Raw genomic sequence first — 27,322 nt, forward strand, 5'->3', positions numbered from 1 at the left:
AATAGGAGCATAAAAGTTTTGTTCACTGATGTCAATGTATTTAAGGTAGAAATTAAAAGCAAACAAAAAACAGGAAGAAACCGACAACACAAATCATAAATCATCTCACGGGAATTTTAGGGATATGTCAAAATAAGTGAAGAAGACACTTTAATGAATATTATAAAACAGAGTTGCACAATAGATACTACATATCAACGCATGTGTGTTGTAACTAAAATGATAGAGTGATATTTATAGTCTTAAATGTTCCAACTAGGAAACAAGAAAGGCTAAAAAATTAATGAGTTCAGCATTCAACTTAAGAAGGTGGAAACGGGAAAAACAAAATAAAGCCAAAGAAAAGAAGGGAAAAAATAAGCATATGACTTAATAAAATATGAAATAAAAGGGATACAGAGCCAAGGTTGATGTTTTGAGAAGACTAATAAAATTAACCAACTGGAAGTATTGATCAAAAGAAAACAGAAGAGATACAGACAAATACCATTATGAATGGACATAATTTCAGTTAAAGCAGAGATTTATGTGGTTTAGAAAGTATTTGGGCAACTTTACTACTACATATGAAATATGTATTTATTTATGTAAATGCCGTATATATATGAAGAGTTGGGTTCTGGTGAGAGCTCTTTCTGGTTTGCAGATGGCTGTCTTCTCACTGTGTCCTCACGTGGCAGAGAGAGAGAGAGAATCTTTCTTGTGTCTCTTTTCATAAGGGCGCTAATCCCATTCATGATAACTGGCCTAATTTGTGGCCTACTTACCTCCCAAAGGCCCCACCTCCAAATGTCATTATATTGGGGTTTAGAGCTTCTACATAGGAATTTTGTAGAGACCTAGATATTCAGTCTATAGCACACCACATCCAGAAGATTCATTTCAAGGACTTATAATTCTAATCATATGTGAATTCTTTCAGAAAGGAGTAAGAAATAATTTCCATCTTGTTCTGTGAGGCTAGTATGAACTTGGTTCTCTAAAGGAAGCTCCTTGGGAAGGCAAATGAATGTCCCATCTAGCCATCCAGCTCGTAAATTTAGTGTAAAAATCAAAAGTAAAATATTAGCAAACTGGATACAAATTATAACAAGACATCATAACAAAACTGGATATATCTCAGGAACTCAAGCATAGTTTAACATTAAAAAAAATCTATTAAAGGGGCGCCTGGGTGGCTCAGTCGGTTAAGCATCGGACTCTGGCTCAGGTCACCATCTCTCGGTTTGTGAGCGCGAGCCCCGCTTCAGGCTCTGTGCTGCCAGCTTGGATCCTGGTGCTTTGGATTCTGTGTCTCCCTCTCTCTCTGCCCCTCCCCCCCTCTCAAAAACAAAAAAACATTAAAAAAAAAAAAAAAAAAACTTCTGTTAAACCAAATCACCATTTTAATATATTAACAAAGAAAAATAACGATATAAACACCTCCGTAGATGCAGAGAATTTTTTGATATGTTTCTACATTCACCTATGATAAAATCTTAGCCATTAGGAATAGAAATAAATTGTATTAACCCAATGGAAGATAGGTAACAAAAATTTGGAGCAAACACCACGCATAATGATGAAACAGTAGAAGTATGCTTTTAAAAGTCAGTGAGGGGCGCCTGGGTGGCTCAGTCGGTTAAGCGTCCGACTTCAGCTCAGGTCACGATCTCGCGGTCCGTGAGTTCGAGCCCCGCGTCGGGCTCGGGGCTGATGGCTCGGAGCCTGGAGCCTGCTTCCGATTCTGTGTCTCCCTCTCTCTCTGCCCCTCCCCCGTTCATGCTCTGTCTCTCTCTGTCCCCAAAGTAAATAAACATTTAAAAAAAATTAAAAAAAAAAAAAGTCAGTGAAATAAGCGCTTCTGTGTTTTACTGGAGGTTCTAACCCAATGCAGGAAGATATAAATAAAATGGAAAGATTGAGACATAACCAACAAAACCTATTTTCCTATGTGATAGGATTATATAGAAATCCAGAGTGTAACAATAAATTATTAAAATTAAGTGAAGAGTTTAGTATGATCGCTGATACATGATTAGTAATATGAGAACTAAGTGTGTTTTTAATTATCAAAACCACAGTTGATAAATACAAATACAAATACCATTTTTAAAAAACGTGCGAACATATATATTTTACATGATAGAAATAAAAATATAAGTCTAGGACTAAGTCTAACAAAAACGTGTAAGAGCTTTGTTGAGGAACTTAGATGAATTCATAGAAAGACTTTAAAATATGTAAATTAATAGGCTCATTCTCTTTCTTCTGGGCACAGAGCTAGACAAGGCACCCCATCCTTCCTTGTGGCCAGGTGTGGCCCTGGGGCACAGTTCTGGCTAATGAAGTGTGAGCTGACATGCTGTGTACCATTATCAGACCTAGGCTGATAGTGATCCCTGCACACGATCTTGACGCAGTCTTTCTGCCTTGCGGCCAACAAATGCCGAGATTTGAAGTTGGCAGAGCCATAACATGGAAAGAGCCCGTGTCCCTGTCCCAGTGCTTGGAGGTCCCCCTACTGCTCAAGAAAACTCATTATGAAAAGAGAAATAAATTAATGTCGAGCTTTAAGCTCTTATACTTTCTTAGATATGTTTGTTACGGTAGCTAGAGCATTAATTACCGTAAGTCAGAAAGAGGTACTAGGTTTAAAAATAACAAGAGTCGACATCACAAAGATATGAATAGCCTCCGGAATGATCTACAGATTAGATACACTTCCAGTGGAATTCCAGAGAACCTTTCCTTGAAGTTTGGAAAACTGATGCTAAAGTTTATCTAGAATAACCAAGGGCCGAGAATAGGCAAGACATTTCTGAAGACAAATAAGAACAGGGTGGGAGGAAACTCTCTCAGATATCAGAACTAATTATAATGCTGTAGTTCAAACTAATTACTAATGTGGGGGGAATGCGAATTGAAACCACAGTGATTCGATGCTTAAAAATGGCAAAAATAAAAGTCGATATCGCTAAAGGATGGCAAGGATGCTGAGCAACAGGAATGCTACCCATGCTGCTGGTGAAGGGAGTGCTAATACAGTAGGATCCCTAATGAAAGTAATTTGACAATATGTCGTAAAATTGAAGACATCGCATCTTTGGCCTTGTACTTCTCCCATTTTTCATCTACATCTGCTAGGTAACATGGAAGATGATGCTAATAGAAGCATTTCTATGATAGCACACAATAAGGTTTAAGACAAATGCCTGTCAGCAGCGTAACAGGCCAAAAAACCATTGCATGTTAATTCAGTGGTGTGTGATACAGCAGTGAAAATAAACGCACGCCAATATCAATCGAATTCACAAGTATAATTTTAAGTGAAAATGGGCATTTTGTGCAAACTAAATATAGGGTTTTTCTAAAATTTTTAACAACGAGAATTTATTTTACTTAAGGATTGTATGCAGTATAATTAGAAATGAATACGAGTACCTGACCAACACAAAAGTCAGGATAGTGGTGGCCTCTTGGTAACACGCAGGAGGACATCAAGCGAGGAGCACACAGGGCTTCTGCATTGGTTCTACTTTGTTAACCTGGTGGTGGGTACAAGGGTGCTTTTATGCCCTTGCTTTATAACCTGCATGTATGTCACATTATTTTATATGTATTGAGTTTTTCCTAACTTGAAAAATAAAAGGAATCATCAGGTTCAGCTATATTCCTTTTCCCAGACCATTATCAGCTGGATTTATTAAGTAACAACTCAGCTTTTCCCACCAATGTGCTTAAAATATGCTGCTTCCTTGCCCTTAAAAGTTGTCTGCTTCCTCATCAATTTATGTAAAATGGGAAGGCTCCCTTTGAAACCGGGTTCAAGTCTCACCTCAAGTATCCATGACCTTCCAATACTTTAATTTTTTCATCTTTAACATTGGGGTGATAGTCCCCAGCTCACAAAGCTGTTGTAAAGATCATACATATACATTTACATATCTTACTGAAACCAGTGTTAACAGTTATCTCTCCATGCAGCTTTTTTCACCAAACAGGTGTTGAACATATGCTGTGTTATAAATGCTGTAGGGGCTACAAAATGAATAGGACATAATGCTTCTCTTCAAGGAGCTAGATGTACTCACACACAACTAGATGATGCTGCATGAGGGATGTAACTGTGGAGTATAAACAATGTTAAAGAACTTCATAGGAGAAGAGAATTAGTTCTGTAAATGCAAGAAAAGCTTCAAAGAGGTGGTGGCATATAAGATGAGCCTCAAAAGATTTTTTTTTCAGTTTGTGCTCGTGCACGCAGAGCTCCTCTTGACCTTGCCCACTTACTAGTAAATGCTCTAAGTATTTCAGGTGAGTCACAACACCCCCATAAAAATGGGCTGTTGCCGTGAAAGACTCCTCCATTCCATACCCTAGCCTCCCTCACTCCCTGTTCCATACAGTGGAAGCCATCCACTGTTGCCTGTTTTAGTGGATGGACGTTAGTATCGCAAGGACGTGAAATCATCTTTGGTTATTGCAGACAGGATAAACAGATTCCATTTTACCCTTGTCTAGACTTGGGCAAAGTAAGTGACCTGAAAATTCCACATAAATATTTTTTTGGAATGTTATGTCCCCATGAATCATTTGGCTTAATTAGACTGGTCATTTTGTATCCACTTTTTATGTGACCAAGAGAACCAATATCTGACAAATTTACTGACCCGGAGAGAAACTTCTGGGAAAGAAGCTAATACTTACTGGACACAGGTCCAGCAAGCCACAATGCTAATTTTTCTACTTCTGAATGATGCAATCACCGCTACAGGTTTAGAAGCATCTTAAAACCTTCTAGTTCATTAAAATCTTTGGAGACTTAATGCTTTTGAATTCCCAGCATAATGTAAGCTGTTTTTAATTATAGAAATTTAATAGAGACAAGGGAAAGCCTGTGTGTAGCTTCTCTGGATATTCTTCTCGAAAGCCCAGTTTTGTTAGAATTTCTTTTCTGAACAGTGGGGGTCTGTTTTCTTGCCTTCTAGAATGATTGTTTTAAGACATTAGGACATGCATCACCCTTCTTTATCCTCCAGCAGTCTCTTAGACAAAAAACAAATCTGAAGCTCTTTCTGGGGCTTGCCAGACCAACACATAATCTGCCCTCATCCACTGTCTCTCTTCCCCTCATGCAGTGACCCAGCCACACTGGCCGTCTTGCTGATCCTTGAACTTACTATGCATGTTCCCAAATGCTGGGGCCTTTACACTCCCCTTTCTCTGTCAGAATTAGTCTTGCTTAGATTTTTATAGAGCTCTTTTTCTTATTTCACACAGATTTCTGCTGAAATCTGCTCAAATGCTACATCTTCAAAGAGCCTTTTTGTAGTCATCCTATTTAAAGTAAAATTCCTATTGATCTCCATACCTAACTCTGCCAGATGTTTCTTCACAGGATATGTCACTATCTGGCATTATTATATGTGATCTTATATTTTTATGCATATTCTCTTCTTTCTCTTGAATGTAATCTCTGGGAGAAATGGGGCTTTGTATCCTGGTGTTTGGTACATATTGGTATTCAGTAGATATTCATTGACTGAATGAAGGAAGAAGCTTACATTTCTGTTGCCCAGAAGAGATAGTGTTAAAAGAAGACTGAGGCTTCATGGTGGAACCCAGAGTGGTACAAGACAGAGGTGGTATGAATGTCTATAGAGAATACACAGAACTTGACGTCAGAAGATCTGGGGCCTTCTTTATTAGGCACGTGACTTTGGATGGGTCTGAGTGTGGATTTCCTCTGACCAAATGGATTAAAATAAAGTTGATGGGATCAAAGGAGAGAAGTGGTAAGTTTTCATAAACCTTAAAATCTTAATACAATTATTGCCATCTCTGTGGGCCAATATTCAAATATTACAAAAGCAAACCCAGCTGTTCGAATTAAAATTCCCCACTTTCAGGGCTGGAAAACTCTCCTAAACATCTAATGACCTTCCAGTCATTTTGAAATGGAAAACTTAAATACAATGAAACAAAAAATGAGTTGAAAGGCTATTACGAAACAACAAAATGTAATATTTCCATATGTGCATGCACACAAATGCAATTATAAGCATTGCTTTCTTGTCTCTTAAATTTCAGTCTTTATAAAATTAGCTAGGATTTTCATATCAGTTCTTTCTCTGAGGAATAAGTAGATAAGCTAATCTCAGCTGGTTACAGATTTTAATTTCATAATATACTCAGTCATCCCTTAGATATCATCTTTATGAGTCATTTTGTATAGATAAAACAGTAAAAGCCAGCTTCAAATTAGGCTGTTTAAATTCCCTTTTTCTAATAAGGAAATCCTTGCTGTTGTATGATAAGTACTAAAAAGCATTAGTAAAAAGCTAAATTCCTAAGAGATTTAGGGTAAAACAAAGACTTTAAGTATTAATAGTCAAATAAATAAACGAGAGCTGGATTTTCTAGTTCACTGACATACTCTTTTAGGTGAGGGCCTCTTTTGATATATTAGCCTTATTTTCTTTTGGCCGATATTATTGCCATATTATTGGGATAGTCCATGTATAATGAAACTATTAACATGTGCATGTTGAGGCCCAGGTATAATTTGTGTCTCTGTTTACTTCAGAGAGGTGGAGGGTGGTTTTATTAAAATAATATCTGTATGTATTAGAGATGAAAAGTACATGCTAAATAGCCCCTGTGGACAGAAACCAACTGTTTGTTTTGCAGGGCAGGATGTCAGTCATATACACTGCCTCCATTCAGTGAGAGAGCCTTCTGTTGCTCTGGCCTTCTTTCCTGTCTCTATTCTGTGCACAGAGTTGGTTCGTTGAATAGAGTCTCAGAGAAGTGGAGGGCCCTATTCGGAAAGGATGGATGAGGGTAGCACTAATTCATTACCCTAGGAGAGTTCCTTATCCTTAGTCAGGGCCAGGCTCAGATATTACCTCCTAATGACATCTTCCCTAGTGGTCTTCTCCCTTATGTTCCAGAAGTCTGTGTTTCTGTCCCTCTGTACAATTGTCTACTGTGTCATGTATCACATAAAATAATATTAATCACATGTGTATAAGTATTCCCAATACTCTGAGTTTCTCCTAGTCAGCTCTGTATCTGTAAGCCTAGCACAGAGCCTGGCCGATAGCGGGCGCTGACTGTGTCTTTCCAGAACAAATAATTTCGTGCAGGTGCTATTCACCACTGACCTCCCTGAGAAGGACTGAAAGTGTACACAGTCTGGCCAAAGTTGAGATGAGATGATCCCAGCTTTTTCTTTGGAATGCCAAAATGTAAAGGGTGTGGACATTGTTCATAATGGTTTTTAAAGATTGATCAGAATTTTAAGACCCCCTTTCTTTTTTTCAATAATGTTCCCTTTCCCAAACTCTGAATTCTGTTAGTATTTTTCTTTTTATGATGGAGCTTGAAGTGCACTAGGGCCGATCTCTTCCCCTTTCTTTTCTCTTCCTGATGAATATACCACCACTGATTGGAAAATTATTTGTCTGCTTGCTCTGAGCTTCATATTTGTAATCGTCTACTCTTGCTAGCCATTCCTCTTATCCTCTAGGGGTCTTGGGCATAGAGGGTGTGTGCATGGAACTTTCTCCAGTGTAACTAGATTCATACCTGGACCTACAAAAGAATACATGAGAGTGTCAGTGGTGTGTGTGTGTGTGTGTGTGTGTGTGTGTGTGTGTGTGTGTGAAGGGGAGGATGGAGGTATAGACAGAAGATAGGAAAAGTCAGAGGGAGACTTAAAGAACATGAGTTTTATGGTCTCTGAAAATGTCTTCGACATTCTTTCCCAGGTTGACTTTGGTTTTGCTAAGAAAATAGGATCTGGACAGAAAACGTGGACGTTCTGTGGAACTCCAGAGTATGTAGCTCCTGAAGTCATTCTCAACAAAGGACATGACTTCAGTGTGGATTTTTGGTCCCTGGGAATTCTAGTGTATGAGCTCCTCACTGGCAAGTAAGTACATTCAGGTTCACAGAAGTGCCAAAATAGTTTACTAATGATAAAAATATATAAGAATTTAACATTTTATAAATGTTTTTGATTCGATGTGATGACTCTCCCCGAATGTATGTTTTACATGTAGCATGCTTGCTGGTTTGTAACGTGGAGAACACATTCAGGAAGGTACGAGAAAAGGAATACAGAATTTCTATGGTCTACCTAAAATGGCAAGGCCTCTTTTCATGGATAACATACCAAGGGTGTGAAGATTTTGGTAATCCTGTTTTAAGAATAAGAAAAGGACCTTCAGTTGCGGGCTGTTATTATTTCCTCTTGTATCTATTTTTTGCAGTTGAGAAAATAGTAATCATATTTCAATTAAATCTGTTTGGGGCGCCTGGGTGGCGCAGTCGGTTGAGCGTCCAACTTCAGCCAGGTCACGATCTCGCGGTCCGTGAGTTCGAGCCCCGCGTCGGGCTGTGGGCTGATGGCTCAGAGCCTGGACCCTGTTTCTGATTCTGTGTCTCCCTCTCTCTCTGCCCCTCCCCCGTTCATGCTCTGTCTCTCTCTGTCCCAAAAATAAATAAACGTTGAAAAAAAAATTAAAAAAAAAAATCTGTTAAAGAGTGAAACTGCCTTTAGCCATGCTTTTCCATCTTCCCAATAAATCATTAACGAGAAAAGCTAAGCGAAAGGAAAATTACTGGATTTAAATTTTAATCTCCTTGTCATCTGCTTTCTAGAGGTGCTAATGAACAGACACCAGACACAGCAGGAAGTTTAGCAGTGAAAATGGAATTATCGTTCCTGGAGGGATTAAAGGGCTATGTTGATGAACCCAAGATCCCAAATATTCAACACACATGCACACGTACACATACGTGCACATGCATTTATACCCACACGGGCACACACACATATATAGGCTTTATGTAATATTACTTCACGTTGTGAAACACTTGGCAAGTTTACAAAGCACTTACATGTGTGTTATCTAGTTTTGCTTTCATAAATCTATGTGGAAGTTAAAGAAAGAATTTTTATTATTTTATAATTTAAATCTTTATTATGATTATCTTATGATTTAAATTTTATGGATTAGAAAGCCAGGACCGATGGCTGCCTGCTTAATATCAGGGATTTGATCCCAGATCTTCTAACCCTAAATGTGACACACTTTCCATTCCATGCCCATGCCTTATACATATGTGTTTCTATTTTTTTAATGTCTGTTTTTGAGAGAGAGAGAGAGAGCATGTGCATGGGGTAGGGGTAGGGGCAGAGAGAGAGGGGGAGGGGACAGAGGATCTGAAGTGGGCTCTGTGCTGACAGCAACCAGTCTGCTGCAGGGCTGGAACTCACGAACTGAATGGTGAGATCTTGACCTGAGCCGAAGTTGGACATTTAATGGACTGAGCCACCCAGGTGCCTCCATATGTGTTTTTAATGTAATGCATGGACATACACACAGGATTCAGTTCAGTTTTCTGCCTCTGTTTCAAACTGTTTCGATCATCCCTATAAACTTTTATAAACAAATGTTGTCAGTCTTATATTCAGGGAGGATTTGCATATGGAGTGACATAGGAAATACTGGAATGAGTCTGTTGACGGGGATTCACGTCTCTACACATACTTAACGAGTTTCATATGGGGTGTCTGGGTGGCTCAGTCAGTTGAGTGCCAGACTTTGGCTCAGGTCATGATCTCATGGGTTGTGGGTTCAAGCCCCACGTCGGGCTCTGTGCTGACAGCTCAGAGCCTGGAGCCTGTTTTAGATTCTGTGTCTCCCTCTCTGTCTGCCCTTTCTCGGCTCACGTTTATTTATTTTTGAGACAGGGAGAGACAGAGCATGAATGGGGGAGGGTCAGAGAGAGAGGGAGACACAGAATCTGAAACAGGCTCCAGGCTCTGAACTGTCAGCACAGAGCCCGACGCGGGACTCGAACTCACGGACCGCAAGATCATGACCTGAGCTGAAGTCAGACACTGAACCGACTGAGCCACCCAGGTGTACCCCCCCCAAAAAAATTTTTTTTAATTTTTTTTAACGTTTATTTATTTTTGAGACAGAGAGAGACAGAGCATGAACACGGGAGGGGCAGAGAGATAGGGAGACACAGAATCTGAAACAGGCTCCAGGCTCTGAGCGGTCAGCACAGAACCCAACGAGGGGCTCGAACTCACGGACCGAGAGATCATGACCTGAGCCGAAGTCGGACGTTTAACCGACCAAGCCACCCAGGCGCTCCCAAAAAAAATTTTTTTAAGAAGAGTTTCATAGGGGCACCTGTGAATATACCACAGGTATTGTGGATTTGAGCCCTGAATCGGGCTCTGTACTGACCGCTCAGAGCCTGGACCCTGCTTCGGGTTCTGTGTCTCCTTCTCTCTCTGCCCCTCCTCCGCTTTCTCTTTCTCTCTCAAAAATAAACAAACTTTAAAAAACAAGTTTCATAAAATCTTGAACTTTCACACTAAAGATTCCAATGTTAGATTACCTGTGGGCTATAGTCACCTCAGTGTCCACATACATTAAGCACACAGATACAGAAGATTATATGATCTGTATTCATTTTCCAATATTCATTGCTTAAGATTTTGAAGAAAAGAAGAGAAAATTGTCCAGACTGTCATTCAGAGAGAAAGTTTCTTAAAGTCTTGGGACACAGGGAATCTGTCTCAAGAATTTGTTCCTCATCCCTAGGAAATGTGCCAGCGGCATTTCTAAGAGACACACGTGGTTCTTGTAGGTAACTAGAGAATATACATCTCAGTCTTTATCAGCTGGAATAAACGGCTGCAAGGAGTAGGGAAATCAAGGGAGTGAATAAGGAAGAGGGGAACCTCAATAATGTGGATTTGCTAAAGTGGCTTTGAGCTGTCAAAAAGAAGTTGAGAAATTATTTTTGTAAAGGTTTTCAGGGTAGGGCAAGAGAAATGTTCATTTTAAATGACCCGAACCCTAGAGTCAGAAGGTAAATGAAAATGAGAAAAGAACTGAAACAAACCAAAACACAACAGACACAACATAGCTGTAAATACGTAAGTATTGAAAACACAGCGATACCTTTTGTTTCATCCCTCATTTTCTTTATAAGCAAAACACAGACTTCTGTTGCACACTTGGTGCAGCAACCTAACTTCAGGTTTATTACTAAGAGTGGGAACTCTCAGCAGCAAAAGTTCTCAAGCATGGCCAAGATATTGGCAGGGTAGTTCATGAAAGTCATCTTTGCTTTTCTGTTATCCAAATTCAGTGGCCGATTCTCAATGCTTTCTTACTCACCTCAGGAACACTTTCCTTGAAATATTCTCTTCACGTGGCTTCTGGGACCTCCCTTTCTCTCATTTCTTTTCTCACGCTGGTGGCTCTACCTCAGTCTTCATTGCTGGACCCTTCTCATCCTCCAGCCCTCTCAGCATCAGGCCGCTTCAGTCCTTGATCCCTTTTCTGTCTACTCACTCCTCAGTTGGTATCATCAAGCCGGAAATATCTGACGATGCCCCAGAATCATACCTCCAGCTCTGACCTGTTTCCTGAATGCCAGACTCCTAAATTCAGCTGCCTGCTTAGCCTATTTGGACATCTACAACATAACTCTATTTGGATATTTCATAACCTGCTCTGTACCCCTGCACCCCCACCTCTGGCCCCCACTCCAGCTTTTCTCCTCTTGGTGAACGCTAGCTCCATTCCATAGGTCGAAACACTAGCATCATTCTTGAATCCTTTTTTTCTCCCACACACCACACTCACCCCATTAGCAATTCCTGTTGGCTTTACCATCTAAATAGATCCAGAATCCAACCACATCTCACCACCTTCACTTCTACAATCCTTAGTTCAGGCTACTGGGCCTTACTTCCCCTACCACCAGCGCTGTCACGGGTCATTTTTGACACTTTTTTTTTTTTTTAAAGCTTACTCTGACTGCTGTAAACTCCATCATCTGACTCAGAACGTATCCCTAGGCCCTTACCATCATCCACTAGCTTCACATGATACGGCCCCCATCTCTTCTACTCCCCACCTCCTTGCTTACTCATTCTGCCAGCAACCCTGCCCTCACTGTTCCCAGAACATCCCAGGTCCCGCCTAACTCACGGCCTTTGTACCTGTTATCCTGCAGTCTTTTGCCTGCAGATAACAAGTGTGGCTCATTCCTCCCTCTCTCCACTGATACCGCCGCTCAATTGTCAACTTATGAAAGAGGCTTTTCCTATCCACTGGGTCTAAGAAAATCACACCTCTCTCTGTCACTCTGTCTCCTCCTTTATTTTTCTTTTTAGTGATTATCATCACCACCTGACAAATTACCTCTTGTGTATGTGTGTAATTTGTTAAGTGATGTGAAACTAATGAAACTATTTTCCTGCATATATGCATATACTTTTTATTCAATGTCAAAGGAGAAAGAATGGGGGAGGGCGGAAGGGAGGAAAAGAAAAGAAACTCAGTTGTAAATGGATCTGAGAAGTTGGTCCTAGTGTCGTGTTTTGGCTTTTCTTCAGCCCTCCCTTTTCCGGGATTGACCAAATGATGACCTACAATTTGATTCTCAAAGGAATTGAAAAAATGGATTTTCCCAGAAAGATAACAAGAAGGCCTGAGGATTTGATTCGCAGGCTTTGCAGGTGAGAATGAAAATTAAAAGCCCTAGTTCCTGGGGAATGTGTGAAGTGTTCTCATTTCTGTTTCCATGCATTTTAAAATTAGGTATAGGTTTACTTTTTGTACTTTTCTATGTAGCTAAATCATATTTAAAGAAAGTCATTTTCTGTTTTGTACTGGGAATTTGAGTTTCATGTTTCAGAATCATAGTACCTACTTCCAGTTTAAAAGAGATCCACATTTTTCAGCTCATCTTTGAGAATCGCCTTTATCTGTTAGAGGGCAAAATGAACCTAAGTTTAATAAAGGATTATCAACTTACCACCTTGTTATTTTGAGAGAAAATCAGTGGTGATGATCAAATGTTCCTAAAAGCCCTCTCAGCCTTCATTTTAAAAACCAGTACTTCTCTAGCCTTATTTTAAATTATTCTAAATTTCTGTTTACCCTTAAAAATAATTTATTGGAGAACAGAAGACTTCTGGACTTTGTGTTTTAACTTTATTTTGTCACTGTTTTCTTTTTTTTTTTCATATTTGAACTTTTTTTTTTTTTAAATCATTACCATTGAGTAAATTTAGGATGTGAAACCTAACTGTGGGCTGCCGACAAATTTCTGCATGTTTCTAAGATTCCAGCTCAGATGTAAATGATTCATGAAAGCTTTCTCTGGTTTCTTAGCAAAGTTGGTAAGATAGCATCCTCCTGTTCTTTTAAGCATTTATTCATAGCTCATTTAAAGCACTGGGGTATGTACGTCTATATACATACACACATGCCAGAAAGGGGCGTGTGGTTTTCATCTCCCTTTACTCAGCTGCCTGGTCTGTGGATATTGTTGAATAATGAATGAACAAATATATATATATATAAAATGTTAAATTTTAATTTAAAATTCACTGAGGCATAATTACTATAAATTGCCTTTTCAAAAAACTTTTTTTTTTTTTTTTTTTTTTTAGGCAAAATCCAACGGAAAGACTTGGAAATCTGAAGAATGGAATCAATGACATTAAGAGACACAGGTACATAGCTGATTCTCTGCCAGAAAAAAAAAAAAAAAAGAAATTTATAGAAAAAAAATGAAGCTTCTCTCAGTAGGTCACAAGGGTCCCCCTACGGATGCTCAGTTTTTCCTTTTTGGTGGTTTTCTTTTTAATTTGTGTTTTACTAGGTGCAGTTACAATAATCAGTCTCATTTCTTTACTGTTGGAAATTCACATCAAGAATGGATGAAGTTCTAAAACAAGTGACAAAATCATGTCTTTAAGTTATAGTGACTTAGCTTTTTATACACTGCTATTCTTATTTTTTTTAATATCAACTTGGATTCTATAGACGAATTAATTTTTAATTTTGACCTTTGATTTATGAGTAAAGTACAGTATAGTCTCTGTTGTCAATATTAAAGAGAAATCAACTGTTAAATAGTGTTCTTTTTTAGTTTTAGTAATAATATGTATTTATTTTAGATATAATTTTCCTCTGACTAGCTCTCCAAATTTTGAAGCCTAGTGTTGTATTTCACTTTTGGGGTAAAGTACATTGATTTCCACAAAACCTCAAACAGTGTTTTAGCCTTATACAATAATCTAATATGCATCTCTTTGGCTCTGTGGATTTCTAAAGCTGGTCTTTAGAACCATCGGTGACTTGCATGAGTTATCCTCTTTGATGTGGTTGCATATGAGGAGTTAAAGCCTTTCAGATTTTTTTTTTTTTTTTTTTTTAGGAGAGAAAACGCAAGCGGGGGAGAGGGCAGAGGGAGACAGAGAGAGAGAGAAAGAGAAAGAGAGAGAGAGAGAGAGAGAGAGAGAGAGAGAATCTTAAGCAGTCTCTGTGCTTAGCGTGGAGCCCCATTTGGGGCTCAATTCCATGACTCTGGGATCATAACCTGAACTGAAATCAAGAGTCAAACACTCAACTGACTGAGCCACCCATGTGCCCCCAGATTTTTTTTTTAAATTGATGCCTAGCTAAATCCTGCAGTCCTCAAGATGTTTTAATTTTCCTCATGGTATACAGATATAAAATATCGCCTGTTGATAGTACTATTGATAAAAGAAAAACTAAATTTGAGAATTTCATCATTGAAAACATGTGAACTCGCTAAAGTGTTTTCTGTTCAGAAATGAAAACACCTCTCAGTATTTCATTCCTATCTGGATTTTTTTTTTTTTTTTTTTGTACTGAAGAAGCAGAGGCATATAAATGCAGCATGGAAATAAAGGGAGAGAAGCTTCTGAATAGAAACACTATTCATTTTGCTTTAACAGTAGTGGTGCAGCTTCAAAAAAAAAAAAAAAAAATCCCCTGCTGCCAGCCCTGCTCCATCTATTCATGAACTTACTTGAAACAAAGCCATGTATTCAACATTGTAAATTCATATTGGGCCTTGCCTTAAGGGTGTGTTAGGAGGGAGGGAGGATGATACAGACTCCTCTGCGCATTTAGAGACATCAAAATGCTTTTGGTATTTTATTGTTTTTTGTGATCCTTTGGATTGCCCTCAGTGTCAAGCTCCTTATTTGTCTTAGATTCCAATTTATCTTTCTTGCTCCATGCTGTTATCACAATTTCTGTTCTCATTATAAAATGACACATAAGCCCGCTATTCATATTAGGCAAACAAGTGTACTGTCAGTTAAAGTCATTCTTCCAATATTATTGTCCTCCTTTCTCTCATTAAAGAAGCGTCTTCAGTTTTGCTCTGGGATGGTTGGGTTAACAGGCTCTGGTTTTATCTTTTATTTCTTATTTACCTGAGGCTCATTTAAATGTGGCTGTCAAATTGTGATTGGATGCACATACAAATTGATACTAAAGGCTTTTCTCACGTCAGCGTGGTAATGAAGAATTTTGAATTTCCTTCCCTGTGGGGATTAATTTACCCACTCTTCTTAACAGGCAGGATGTTCTTTGCCGCATTAGGGTACAGAGTGCCGCACATGAGATAGAGGTCAGTAATGAGATGTACCAAATTTACACAGTGCCGTTCAGCGAGCCCCAGGAGCTCAAAGACATCATTTCATCTGATTTTTGTAGTGCTTCTTATGATACAAAGCTGAGGCAGGGGGGACCTGAAAAAGAGATCTCTCCCTGCCTTCAAGTAGGAGGGTTCTAAAACCTTCCACATGTCTCCAAGGCTTAGAGCTTCCCTACTCAGTATATTCTTGGACTTAAAAAGAATATCTTTCTGAAATTTGCCATCAGATTTTCCCACTCTTCTCTAAAGTAAAACATATGCTTTTTTCTTAGAGAACCATTCATTTTAAGTTTGTATTTAAAAACAATACAGTTTAACATGGCCTGTTGTTGGTTGTCAATTCTGAGTTAAGTCACCTGAACTAAAAATAATCAGAACGCCTCCCTCCCCTATTTCTGAGCTAACTTATAAACTAGGCACCGATCACGTCTCCCAACACCTATCTGAAAAGAGGGATAATATATTTGTAGGGTGCAATTAAATCTTTCCTGCTAGATAGGGGAATAATTTGTTTCAGGTATTTTAATGTTACCATTAATAGGTCTAGCCACTAAAATTACTTTCAAAGAATAGCTTCTATGGGGCTTCTAAAAATGAAGAAGCAATTTATGTGCCATTGCTGCTAATATTTTTTTGGTGAATATTTTTCCCACATGAATGCATGCTGGCACTGGCATTACTTAAAATGTGGTTGGTGTCAAAAGGCCAAGTGTTAAGTGAATGGCCACTCATGTTAAGTAAATATTGCCATAAGTCAAATTGTAACAAGTACTCAGCGAAAAATGTATAGGCTCTTTGATTCGGTAGAGTAACAGCAGTGATTTTTATTAATATTTATGGAGTAGCTTCTGGGTAGAGAGCACTGTAAAATATGTTAAAAGAAATTGTGGCAATATCTGGTGGCAAAAGAAAAGAGTCCACATAACTGTGCACCTAGAAATCCCTAAAAATGGAGCCTCAGTCTATGCAAAGAAGCTGATGGGTGGATCAGGGAGAGGACTTCTGTGGTTTTGTAGCAAGAACAAAGGAAGCCATACAGTTGGGGCTGCTGTCTGACTTTCACTCTTTGATTAGTGTCTCAACAGCTTTCACTAAAATGGCCCTTTCGGTTAAGAATGGCATCTGAAATGGAATGTACTGGAGCCTTCCCTCTGTTTATAGTACTTTTTGTCTTGCTAAGTTTAGACTTGGAATGGGGAAGCCAGAGACTGAATGAAGACCAACTCCAGGGGTGGGAAGAGATTAGAAAAGTTGGAAGAGCATAGGGAGCCTGTGTGGCTTAGTCAGTTAAACATCCCACTCTTGATTTTGGCTCAGGTCATGAGCTCACCATTTGTGAGTTCTAGCCCCGTGTCAGGCTCTGTGCTGTCAGTGAAGCCTGCTTGGGATTCTCTGTCTCCCTCCGTCTCTGCCCCTCCCCAGTTCACATTCTCTCTCACTCAAAAATAAATAAATGAACATTAAAAAAAAAAAAAAAAAGATGGAACAACATAACTTCTGGTGTGGCTCACAGACAGGAGTGGGACAGCCTCCCAAAATCACCCAGCCTTCAGCCTCACATCTCTACCAAGGCCCTGCCACATCACGGCCCCCTGTGGTCATGCTCCACACAACAGCCAGAATTATCCTTTGGAAGTGTGCTTAGATTCCGTCATTTCCTTAGAACTTTCTTTTTTTTCTTCTTCCTTTTTAAAATCTTTTTTTTAAGTTTATTTATTCTGAGAGAGAGAGAGTTTCCTTAGAACTTTCTTTTTTTTCTTCTTCCTTTTTAAAATCTTTTTTTTAAGTTTATTTATTCTGAGAGAGAGAGAGAGAGAGAGAGAGAGAGAGAGAGAGAGAGGCATGAGCGGGGGAGTGACATAGAGTAAAGGAGCAAGAGAATCCCAAGCAGGCTTCTCACTGACAGTGTGATGTCACTGAGAGTGACTTTTTTCCTCTTCCTACTTCGATTTGACACATTTTATTAAGTTTGCTTTTTTAATTTATTCTGAGAGAGAAAGCAAGTGGGGATCGGGAGCAGAGAGAGAGGTAGAGAGAGAATCCCAGGCAGGCTCTGTACTGTCGGTGCATGGGGCCTGATGCAGGGCCGAAACTCACAAACCGTGAGATCATGACCTGAGCCAAGATCAAGAGTCGGACGCTTCACTGACTGAGCCATCCAGGTGCCCCGTGCTTAGAACTTTCTAATGGCTTCCCATTAAGCATAAAATCCTGATTCCATACTATGTTCTACAAGGCTTACGTGGCCTGGCCTCTGGCCAGTTCTCAGATACCTTATTTTTTGTTCTAGTTTCCTCTCCATTCACCACCCCTCAGCTCATTTCCATCACTTCCTTTCATTTAGGGCCTTGCCACGAGTTTTCCCATGGATCTCCCCTCTCTTCATTCCAGCCGGTCCTAACATCCAATCTCAGTCACCCGCCACCACATTATTCCCTTTTATCTTCTTAGTCCTTACTAGTATCTGAAATTAAGTATTAGTATTGTTTATTTGTTTTGTTTATTTCCTTGTAAACTCCTACCAAAATATAAATATCCTAAAAGCAGGACCTTTGTTTGTTTGTTTGTTTGTTTGTTTGTTTTTGATGCCTGGGACCAAACTGACTTTCCAAAAATTGTGCTGGCGAGCTTTTCAATAGAAAAGATCAGTGGGTATAGAAGAGTATTATTACATGTTCCTTATAAGATTCCGAGAGACAGGATACATTATTTACATCCAAGAGAAGCAAGGCCTCCTTACTTCTACTGTTGCGTTTCCAACCCACCAAGTTTGATATGTGTCCTAAAGACCAGATCATTACATTTATTGATTGATTGATTGATTGATTTTCTTCTTTTTTTTTTTTTTAATGTTTTTATTTACTTTTGAGAGAGATTGGGAGAGAGCAAAAGCAGGGGAGGGGAAGAGTGAGAGGGAGGCAGTGGATCTGGAGAGGGAGGCTGACAGCACAGAGCCTGATGCAGGGCTCGAACTCATGAACCATGAGATCATGACCTGAGCCAAAGTTGTACACTTAACTGACTGAGCCACCCAGGCACCCCCAGATAATTTTATTTTTAGATTAATGATGTGGAAGCAATAAATAAAAAGAAACTTCATCTGGCTATCAGCTTAACCTCATTACAGATTATTGTAAAAAACCTTTTTATCTAGGAGCTTTTTGTATACAAATCACTAAGAGCACCACCAAGGTGGAATGATATTCTAAGACATGATAGGAAGAGGTTATGCGTAAGTGTCTTCTCTTGAAGAGTCATTCAGTTATTCAACAAACATTTATTGAGCCTGGTTTGATGACTAGTCTTGCTCCTAGTGTCAGGGACACAGAAGGAAAGCAAACAGATGAAAATTCTTGTCCTCATGGAGCTAGCATTCTAGCGGGGAAGATAGGATGAACAGGATAACTAAGTAAAGTATATGGCAGATACATCAGATAGCAGAGAACTAAAGCAGGAAGGAGGATAAGAAGTGGGGTGGGGAGGTATGGAGGTGAGATGTTACATTGGATGGTCAAAGAAGACCTCACTAAGAAAATGATCTTTGAGAAAAGACCTGACAGTATTGAGGGAACAAACCACATGCAAATCTGGGGAGAGAACCATCTAGCTTTGAGTGCAAAGGTCTGCAAGTGGGAGCATCTCTGCCTTGTTGGAAGAACGAGGAAGAAGAGAGGAAGGAAAGTAGGATGGTGGTGAGGTGGGGTATGGGGTGGTGGTGGAAAGGGTGGTGTGCAAGGCCTTAGGGGTTACACTGAAGTCTTGGCCTTTCACACTGAGCAAAATGGGAAGCATGGGGGGGGTTGAACAAAGGTCTGACGTGATCTGACTTATGTTTTAAATGATCACACTTGCTGCTCAGTGATTTCCTGTGGACAAAAGCAGGAAGACCTCTTGGGAAGTTATTGCAATAATACAGGTGAAGAATAGTAGTGGCTTGGCCCATGCTGGTAGAGTGAAGGTGATGAGAATTTTTCACATTCTGAATTCAGATAGATTTTGAAGGTAACACTGACAAGATTTGCATTTGGACTGAGGTAGAGATGAGAGAAAGGATAACTCCAAGGTCTTTGGTTGGAACAACTGGAAGAGTTGAGGCCAGCTCGTTGGGAGAACATTTGGACCTCCAGTGTGGGCCTGCTACATGCTAGATGCAGGTTAGACACCTACTTAGGAGATGGGGAATAGCAGCTGTAGCTATTAGCCTGGGAAGCAATGGAGAGCTCTTGATTGGAAATAGAAATGGTTAACCAGTGTAAAATGCTATCCAAAGCTATAAGACTGAGTTTACCCAGGAAATGAGGGTAGTTGAAAAAAGAAGGTTCAAGGACTGAGCCCTGGAGCATACCGATTTCCTATGGAAATAGCAGTGGGAAAGGAGGGACAGCACCCAAAAAGGTAGGAGAATAACATGTCTTGGAAGCCAAGTGAAAACAGTATTTCAGGAAGCCTGAGTGATGAACCATGGCAAATGCTCATAGGTTAAGTAAGAAAAACTGAGAATTGAAGAGTTCACAGGAGTGAAGGGGGTGAATGCTGATTGCATTCAGGAGAAATACAGGTGCAGTCAGGAGAAAATTGGTAAGTAGAGGGATTAGATCATTCTTCCAAGGAGTTTTCCTGTGGTCGGGGGAGAAAAATAAAGTGAAAGTTGGATGGGCACTCAGGTCAAGGGAGGGCATTTTGGGGGTGCCTGGGTGGCTCAGTTGGTTAAGCGTCTGACTCTTGATATTGGCTCAGGTCATTATTTCAGGATTCGTGAGTTTGAGCCCCACGTTGGGCTCTATGCTGACAGTGTGGAGCCTGCTTGGGACTCTCTCTCTCTCACTTTCTCTCTCTCTCTCTCTGCCCACCCCCCCCCCCCCGTCTCAAAATAAATAAATAAAATTTAAAAACAAAGGGAAGGTGTTTTTGTGGTTGGAAGAAATAAAATGCCCCCATACTGATGGGAACGATCTAGCAGGTAGACATTAAAGATTCAAGAGAGAGGACAATGGCAGATACATGCCTCTGAATAGAGACGTCTCCAGGATCAAGTACCCGGTGGAGGAGCTGAGCTGAGCCTACCGAGTTAACCCTGGTGCACCAGGGATGCAAGCACGCGGATGTGGACAGGCAGGCAGTTACGCTGGTAGGGGATTGTGGCAACTCAGTTTTTTTCAGTGAAACAGGAAGCCAGGTCACCATTTGGGAGTGAGGATGGAGGTGGGGAAGGTTTCTGGAAGTTTGAGGAGGGAGGACCAAGTATGAATTATGAGTCTAGGGGAGTGTGACAATGGGTGGGGCAACAGGAAATCTAGACCAATTGCTGGGCAGCATTAACTGCCCCCTTGAGGTTAGTGGGCATGGATTTAATGTGACAGCAGACAACCAGACAGACATGCATTTTTCCACTGTCGTGGGTGGGGAGAGGGCAACAGAATGGACTGACAGACACCTTGATGTGTTAAGAGTTGATCTGGCGAGTAATATTCCTCTGTACTGTTTTTACTTCTCAGGTGGTTAAATGGTTTTAATTGGGAGGGACTGAAAGCGCGGAACCTTCCATCACCTTTACAAAGAGAGGTATGGTATCTACTCTACTCCATTTGTTCTAGTTTCTGTTTTTATAAGCAGAATATGGGTGTCTTTGTGTGCGCCACAGTTTAGATTTTTTAATCGGTTTTTAAAAGTCAGTGAAAATGTCACAGCAGTTGTGATTATAGGGACTAAATAGCATTTCTTATTTGATGGCGATTAGCTCAATTCTCAGGAACCAGTTACATATAAATCTAAGTCCCCATGTCGTTGGTGTTGGTCAGACTGACAAAGGGCTCTAGAAGTATATAATATGAATCATACGTATTATTTAAAATTTTCTAGTTAGCCATAGGAAAATGAAACGGGTGTAATTAATTTTAATCACTACAGCGTATTAAAAACTTGCCGTTTTGATGTGTCATCGATATAAAATTTTAATGAGATGTCACGTTCATTTTTCCATACTGTTTTTGAAATCCCAAGTGGATTTTACAGTTAACAGCAATCTCACTTTGAACTAGCCACCTTCCACGTGCTCAGTCACCACCTGTTGCTGGTTGGACAGCCCAGCTCTAGAGAAAGCAGATCATCTGCTAACTTGCAAAGGGAAGAATGACTCAGGAATGATCTAGGTCGACACCCTACAGACTCTATGCGGTGTTCTCGTTACTGGAATTTTAAAGATCTGTGACTCCCTCGTACATTTTTAGATTGACATCTCAGTGTTTTCATCACATGCTTAAATTATTGTGAAGGATGTGATTTCTGATTTCTAGTTTGTTGTAAATATTGACATTTTGAAGTAAAACATTCCTCCTTTAAATATATGCAATGTGATCTAAATACCAGTGAGATTTGATGCCCATCAACCACTTAAAAAATACAGACAGCGGGGCGCCTGGGTGGCTCAGTGGGTTAAACATCTGACTCTTGATTTTGGCTCAGGTCATGATCTCATGGTTCCTGAGATGGAGCCCCGCCTTGGGCTCTGCGCTGACAGCTCAGAACCAGCTTGGGATTCTCTATTTCTTCCCCTCTCCCCCCCACCCCACCTTATGCTCTTTCTCTCTCTCTCTCTCTCTGTCTCTGTCTCTCAAAGTAAAAAAAATACTTAAAAAATAAAAAATACTGACAGCAATATTACATAATTCTTTTTTCTCCCTGAATTTATATTTTTATATTCCCATCCTATTTTCCCTAAAAAAATTATTTATGTAAAAGTATTCCTATGCTTGCCAGTATTTGAGTATTCTTTAAATGCCTTTGAACTATAGTTTTCTAAATTTTAAAATCCCTGTGAAAAAACAGAAATTTCTGTGACAACATAAATATTTCTTCTGGATTCAGTTATAATTACATTTTTATAGCATTGAGTATCAATCAACAGAAATATGTTATAAAATTTTAAAGTAAGTATTTAACAAATATTTCCTAAAAAGAGAGAAATGTCACTTATTAAAAAAATGGGATCAGGGGGTGCCTGCATCGTTCAGTAGGTTGAGCGTCCAACTCTTGATTTTGCCCGAGTCATGGGATCGGGCTCACTGGGCTCAAGATTCTCTCTCTCTCTCTGCCCCTCTCTCCCACTCATGCTGTGTCTCTCTCTCTGAAATTAAATAATAATAATAACAATAACAATAACAATAAAAGAATGGGAATGGGTTCAGGGTCCACATCAATTCTATTCCTTTTTAAAATTATATTGGGTGGCTCAGTTGGTTAAACGTCTGACTTTGGCTCAGGTCATGATCTCACTGCTCATGAGTTCAAGCCCCGCATGGGGTTCTGTGCTGACAGCTCAGAGCCTGGAGCCTGTTTTGGATTCTGTGTCTCCTTCTCTGCCCGTCCCCTGCTTGTGCTCTCTCTCTCTCTCTCTCTCTATTTATCTCTTTCTCAAAAATAAATAAATACAAAAAAATATTTAAAATTATATGGATATAAATGCTAAGAGCTGTGTTCACATAGGTAAGTGGGAATGGAAGGTTTTATATTAGCAGTGTGGCTTTGAATACCTTATGAGTGATCTCCAACCTCCTCTAAAAACACATTATGACCTTCCATAAGTAGTATTTGTACTGATTTATCAGCTGAGAGTCCAGTTGTGTACTTTTAAATTTTGTTTGCAAGCAAATAATTGAAAACCATCTGATTTGCAAAATAGGTTAATTCCAGAATCATTTCACTCTTTGAACAGGGTCAGTCATATTTTAAATTGACCCTTTGGCATTCTGGAAACTTTATATGGGTCAATTAACTGTATAAAAATCCACTTTTATAAAGTGGAAAAAGTATTTAAAAGTGGCAAATTTTGATTTTTTTTTAAATATTTGCTGTTATAATGTTTTTCAATCTGAAAAAAAAAAAAAGATATAATTTCTACCACTTTTTCTTTTGGATGTACCTCCTCAGGCCAGGAAGCTTCTATTGAATGTAATGCAGTGACCAGATCCATTGAGGCTCAAAAACGATAATTGGTAGGGGCGCCTGGGTGGCTCAGTTGGGTGAGCGTCCAACTTCGGCTCAGGTCACGATCTCGCGGTTCATGGGTTTGAGCCCCACATCGGGCTCTGTGCTGACAGCTCAGAGCCTGGAGCCTGCTTCGGATTCTGTGTCTCTTTCTCTCTCTGTGCCTCCCCCACTTGTGCTCTGTCTCTCTCTGTCTATCAAAAATAAATAAATGTAAAAAAAAATTTTTAATGATAAATGGTCATCTTTTCCTTACATGTAACTTACCAGTGGTTGCAGTATAAAATCGTTGTTCAAATATAAGAAGCATTACCTGTATATAATAGCTTGCTCAGTCAACGTTCTCCTCACCTTTGGTTTAATTCTTCCTCTATTAGCTCAGTGGACCCACAGACCACAGCTACTTTGACAAGTATCCCCCTGAAAAGGGTGTGCCTCCAGATGAACTGTCAGGCTGGGATAAAGACTTCTGACAGAAGAAAAGATGATTACTGCCGATACATACAGAAGAAGAGTGTAAGGACCAATAACCCAGTAGTGATCATTTCTCTCTTTGGAGTATTATAATATCTTTTGGAAGACCATTAGGGAAGAGGAATCCCTGGCCATGAGCTGGGTGGACGATGTGGCTATGAAGGTGGTTCTGAATTATAATGTCTCATTTAGATGCTGTGAATTATTCATGTATTCTATTCTTCGCTTTTCTCAAATGCTGAAGGCTATCCTATTCCCCTCTCCACAGTCTGAACCAGTTGTGCTGATGGGGCACCATTTTCTCTGCAATCTGTTGCTCCATCCCAATCATACTTGTCTCCTTTGAATCCTAATAAGGTTTAAAAAGTGTCTTGCCTTTGAGCAACTAAGTCACGCAAATGGAAGGAAGAAAAGGGGTGAGCTTTAGAAGGCTTCCCCTGTGACAGCAATTCCATGTAAGCATTACGGCATCTCAAAGTTGTGGTTTGCAGAAATCTTTGTAGTCCATACAAGCTCTTGATTTTCATCTGCATTCCACCTAAAAACATGTTAACATGTTTCTGGTGCTGGTCTGGGAAAGGCAAGTTTAAGTATTAGTGGTACTACTTCCTAACATAAATGAGTTAATTCATCCAGCCAGTAATTATATTCCATTGGGGAACTTGGAAAAAATAAAGCAAAAAATATTTTTCATTCTCCTGTGACCAGCTGTGATACCTCAGAGACTTTTCAAAAGCCTTGTTAAAAGTAGTTATAATGTGTGATCAGGTGATGGGCCTTTGGAAAGGTTTTATCTTATATGCTAAATATTTTCCCAATCAAAGTAGAAAACGCACAGACACAAAATCGTGAAGGCTTTTTCTTCTCATTAAATATGGAGGAGAATAATTTCTAATGGGTCAGGTTGCTGACTCTGAAACCCTGAGATATTTTGGCCAGTTCTATGAATGTTGCTGTTAATCAATCAAGAGTATAGACTAACCACAGTTAATTTTTAATGAAAGTCCCATTGACTAATGTTGATGCACTGTAATCACTGTTGCATCAATAACTTTTTTTTTTTTGCATCAATAACTTTTTAAGGAGATTTGAGTCATGGATGTGTTTATAATTTTAGATTTTTGAGGTAGGCAAGCACCTCGAGAAGTCATAGGACTTAAGTAAAAGGGACATCCAGGATGTGCCCTTCTGTCTTCTCACAACCTTCCAGATGATGAATAGACTAGTTTCAATGGCATTGGATGCCAGTGCCTAAGAAGTTTACTAGAGAATGTTTTTATGTATCGACCAAAATCCTACCAAATGGATGGGAAGCAGACTTTCTCTGTATCTTTTTGATCTGGCAGAGTAAAAATAACATCTAAGTTCCTGCATTATTCAAGCTTCTGGTTATATTTTCACATGCTAATGTTCTATGGGAAAAGCAACCTCTACCCACTCTCCACCCATATTTTCAGCATTCACAAAGAGTCAGCTATATGCTTCCTGAAAAGTCAAACCAGTTAAGTGAGGCCCAACCCAAGAAGGTGCATCCTTAACAAACTGAATTTCCACATTTAGAGAATCCTTTTGCTGAACCAAAGAATTTTTGTTTCCTGGAGTAGTATTTTTAAAGATTATGTATTGTACATAGACAAAGCATTTTTAATAGGATCAACATAACCTGCTTAATGAATTTCTAAGATTTTTAAGAGATTTTTATTTGCATTTGGTTTGTAAGCATTGTATGTTTTTCATGTATATATTTTTAAATTGCCCACCTATAAATGTAGAAAATTTATGCATTGGATGGATATTAGAATTATATAGTTACAATAATAATTAATATTCTCAAAGGAGATCAATAGTTGTAATTCAAAAAAGACTTACATACATACAATAAAAACCAACTGAGAGTACTACAGTTTTATTTTGCCTGTGATTGGCCATATCAGTATACAATCTCCACATTTGATTTTATTTTGTTTCCTTTACAGTACTTTATAAAGATGAAGAAATGAACCATCATATAATCCCAATAATTCCACTGTTTCCTAGCTGGGTGACCTTGGGAAACTGAGTTCACTACTTTGAGTAGAGCACTAGCTTTCTCACCTGTAGAAGAAGTCATGGTAAAGTGGTACCTACTTTAGAGGCCTGTTTCAGGTCGTAACAAAGACACCCAAAGAGTCCTTTGCTGATATCTGTGAAATAATCAATGCTGCATAGGTGGGAGCTACTGTTACCGTCTCTGGTAGAATCAAAGGGGACTTAATAACCATTTAGTCTTGAACCTATGTATCATTGATATCTGTATGTACAGTTGTTCCAATTAAAATCAGTATTTATCTTCTTCTTTTAAATCATGAAGTAAAGATGAAGAATTAATCCTCACCAAAATGACGTGCTTTATTAACAGCTCACCTACATTTCTAAACTCTAATTTTTAATGAATTAAGGACATATATGTGTATATATATTCTTAGAAAATACAGCCCATCGTATTCCTGATCATTAAATCATTCTTGTTCTCTCTTTTCCAAATGCAAGGTTAAGTTTTCATTCTTGAGGCTCTTCTCTTTGGGGCCAACTTTTCACAATTGTAGTTTCTGAATATTTCCTCTAAATATGAAAATGTCTGGAGGGAGAAGAATATAATGATGAAAAGTAAGAGTTTTGAAGTTAAAAAGATCTGGGTTTGAATTCTAGCTCTGCCCAGATTTGTGTGAACAGTAAACCATATCTTTATTCATCTGTAACTCAGAGAGATATACATGTAAAGCTTTGGAGTATTGGGCCAGAATATTAATACTTGTAGGTCACTGATAATAACCATTTGGAAATAAATATATACATATATTTCTTTTGGCATAATAATAAATCCTTGTTCTTTATTGCTAGGCATTGTGCTAGGGGTATTTACATCTTTTATCTGATTCACACAAGATTCTAAAGTAATCATAAACGTACTGACTGTTGATTGCCCTCAAAGCTAGACATTGGCTTCCATGTACATTTCATTCACAATTTCACTGTTGTGGTTTTTCATAGCTTAGTCCCAGTTATTATGACTATATAACAACCACAATTTAGTTGCTTAGAACAACGGTCTTATTATTATCCTAGATTCTGTGGGTCAGGAATTCAAACACACAGAGAAGATGGCTTGTCTCTGCACCACAATATCTGGGACATCGGGGGGAAAGACTCATAGACTGGGGTAACTTCAATAGCCGGAACCTAGAATCACCTAAAGCCTTGTTACTCACTATCTGGAGCCTAGGCTGAGGACACTCAAGACTAGGACTTCTGACCAGAGTGCCTGCACATGTCCTCTCCACAGCTTGGATTCCTCACATTGTGGTGTTCTTAAACCAGT

The 27,322-nt window shown here is 39.2% G+C and overlaps 1 protein-coding gene across 4 annotated transcripts in view; it reads left to right on the forward strand.

The window, feature by feature from the left end:
- The window catches only part of PRKG2 (protein kinase cGMP-dependent 2), a 105,099-nt gene extending 78,282 nt beyond the window's left edge, over nt 1–26,817 (forward strand). For 3 of the 4 annotated variants that reach the window (XM_040480139.1, XM_040480155.1, XM_040480161.1), the window contains 5 exons: nt 7,755–7,918; nt 12,422–12,544; nt 13,484–13,546; nt 21,003–21,069; nt 23,868–26,817. In XM_040480139.1, the coding sequence (XP_040336073.1) occupies nt 7,755–7,918; nt 12,422–12,544; nt 13,484–13,546; nt 21,003–21,069; nt 23,868–23,963 (513 nt within the window). In that variant the 3' untranslated portion in view covers nt 23,964–26,817. The remainder of the gene's footprint in view (nt 1–7,754; nt 7,919–12,421; nt 12,545–13,483; nt 13,547–21,002; nt 21,070–23,867) is intronic. The other variant, XM_040480145.1, reaches the window with a different exon arrangement.
- Nucleotides 26,818–27,322: the final 505 nt, after the last annotated feature.

Source organism: Herpailurus yagouaroundi, unplaced genomic scaffold, assembly GCF_014898765.1.
Source record: "Herpailurus yagouaroundi ecotype Mexico unplaced genomic scaffold, PumYag 28, whole genome shotgun sequence".
Taxonomy (NCBI): domain Eukaryota; kingdom Metazoa; phylum Chordata; class Mammalia; order Carnivora; family Felidae; genus Herpailurus; species Herpailurus yagouaroundi.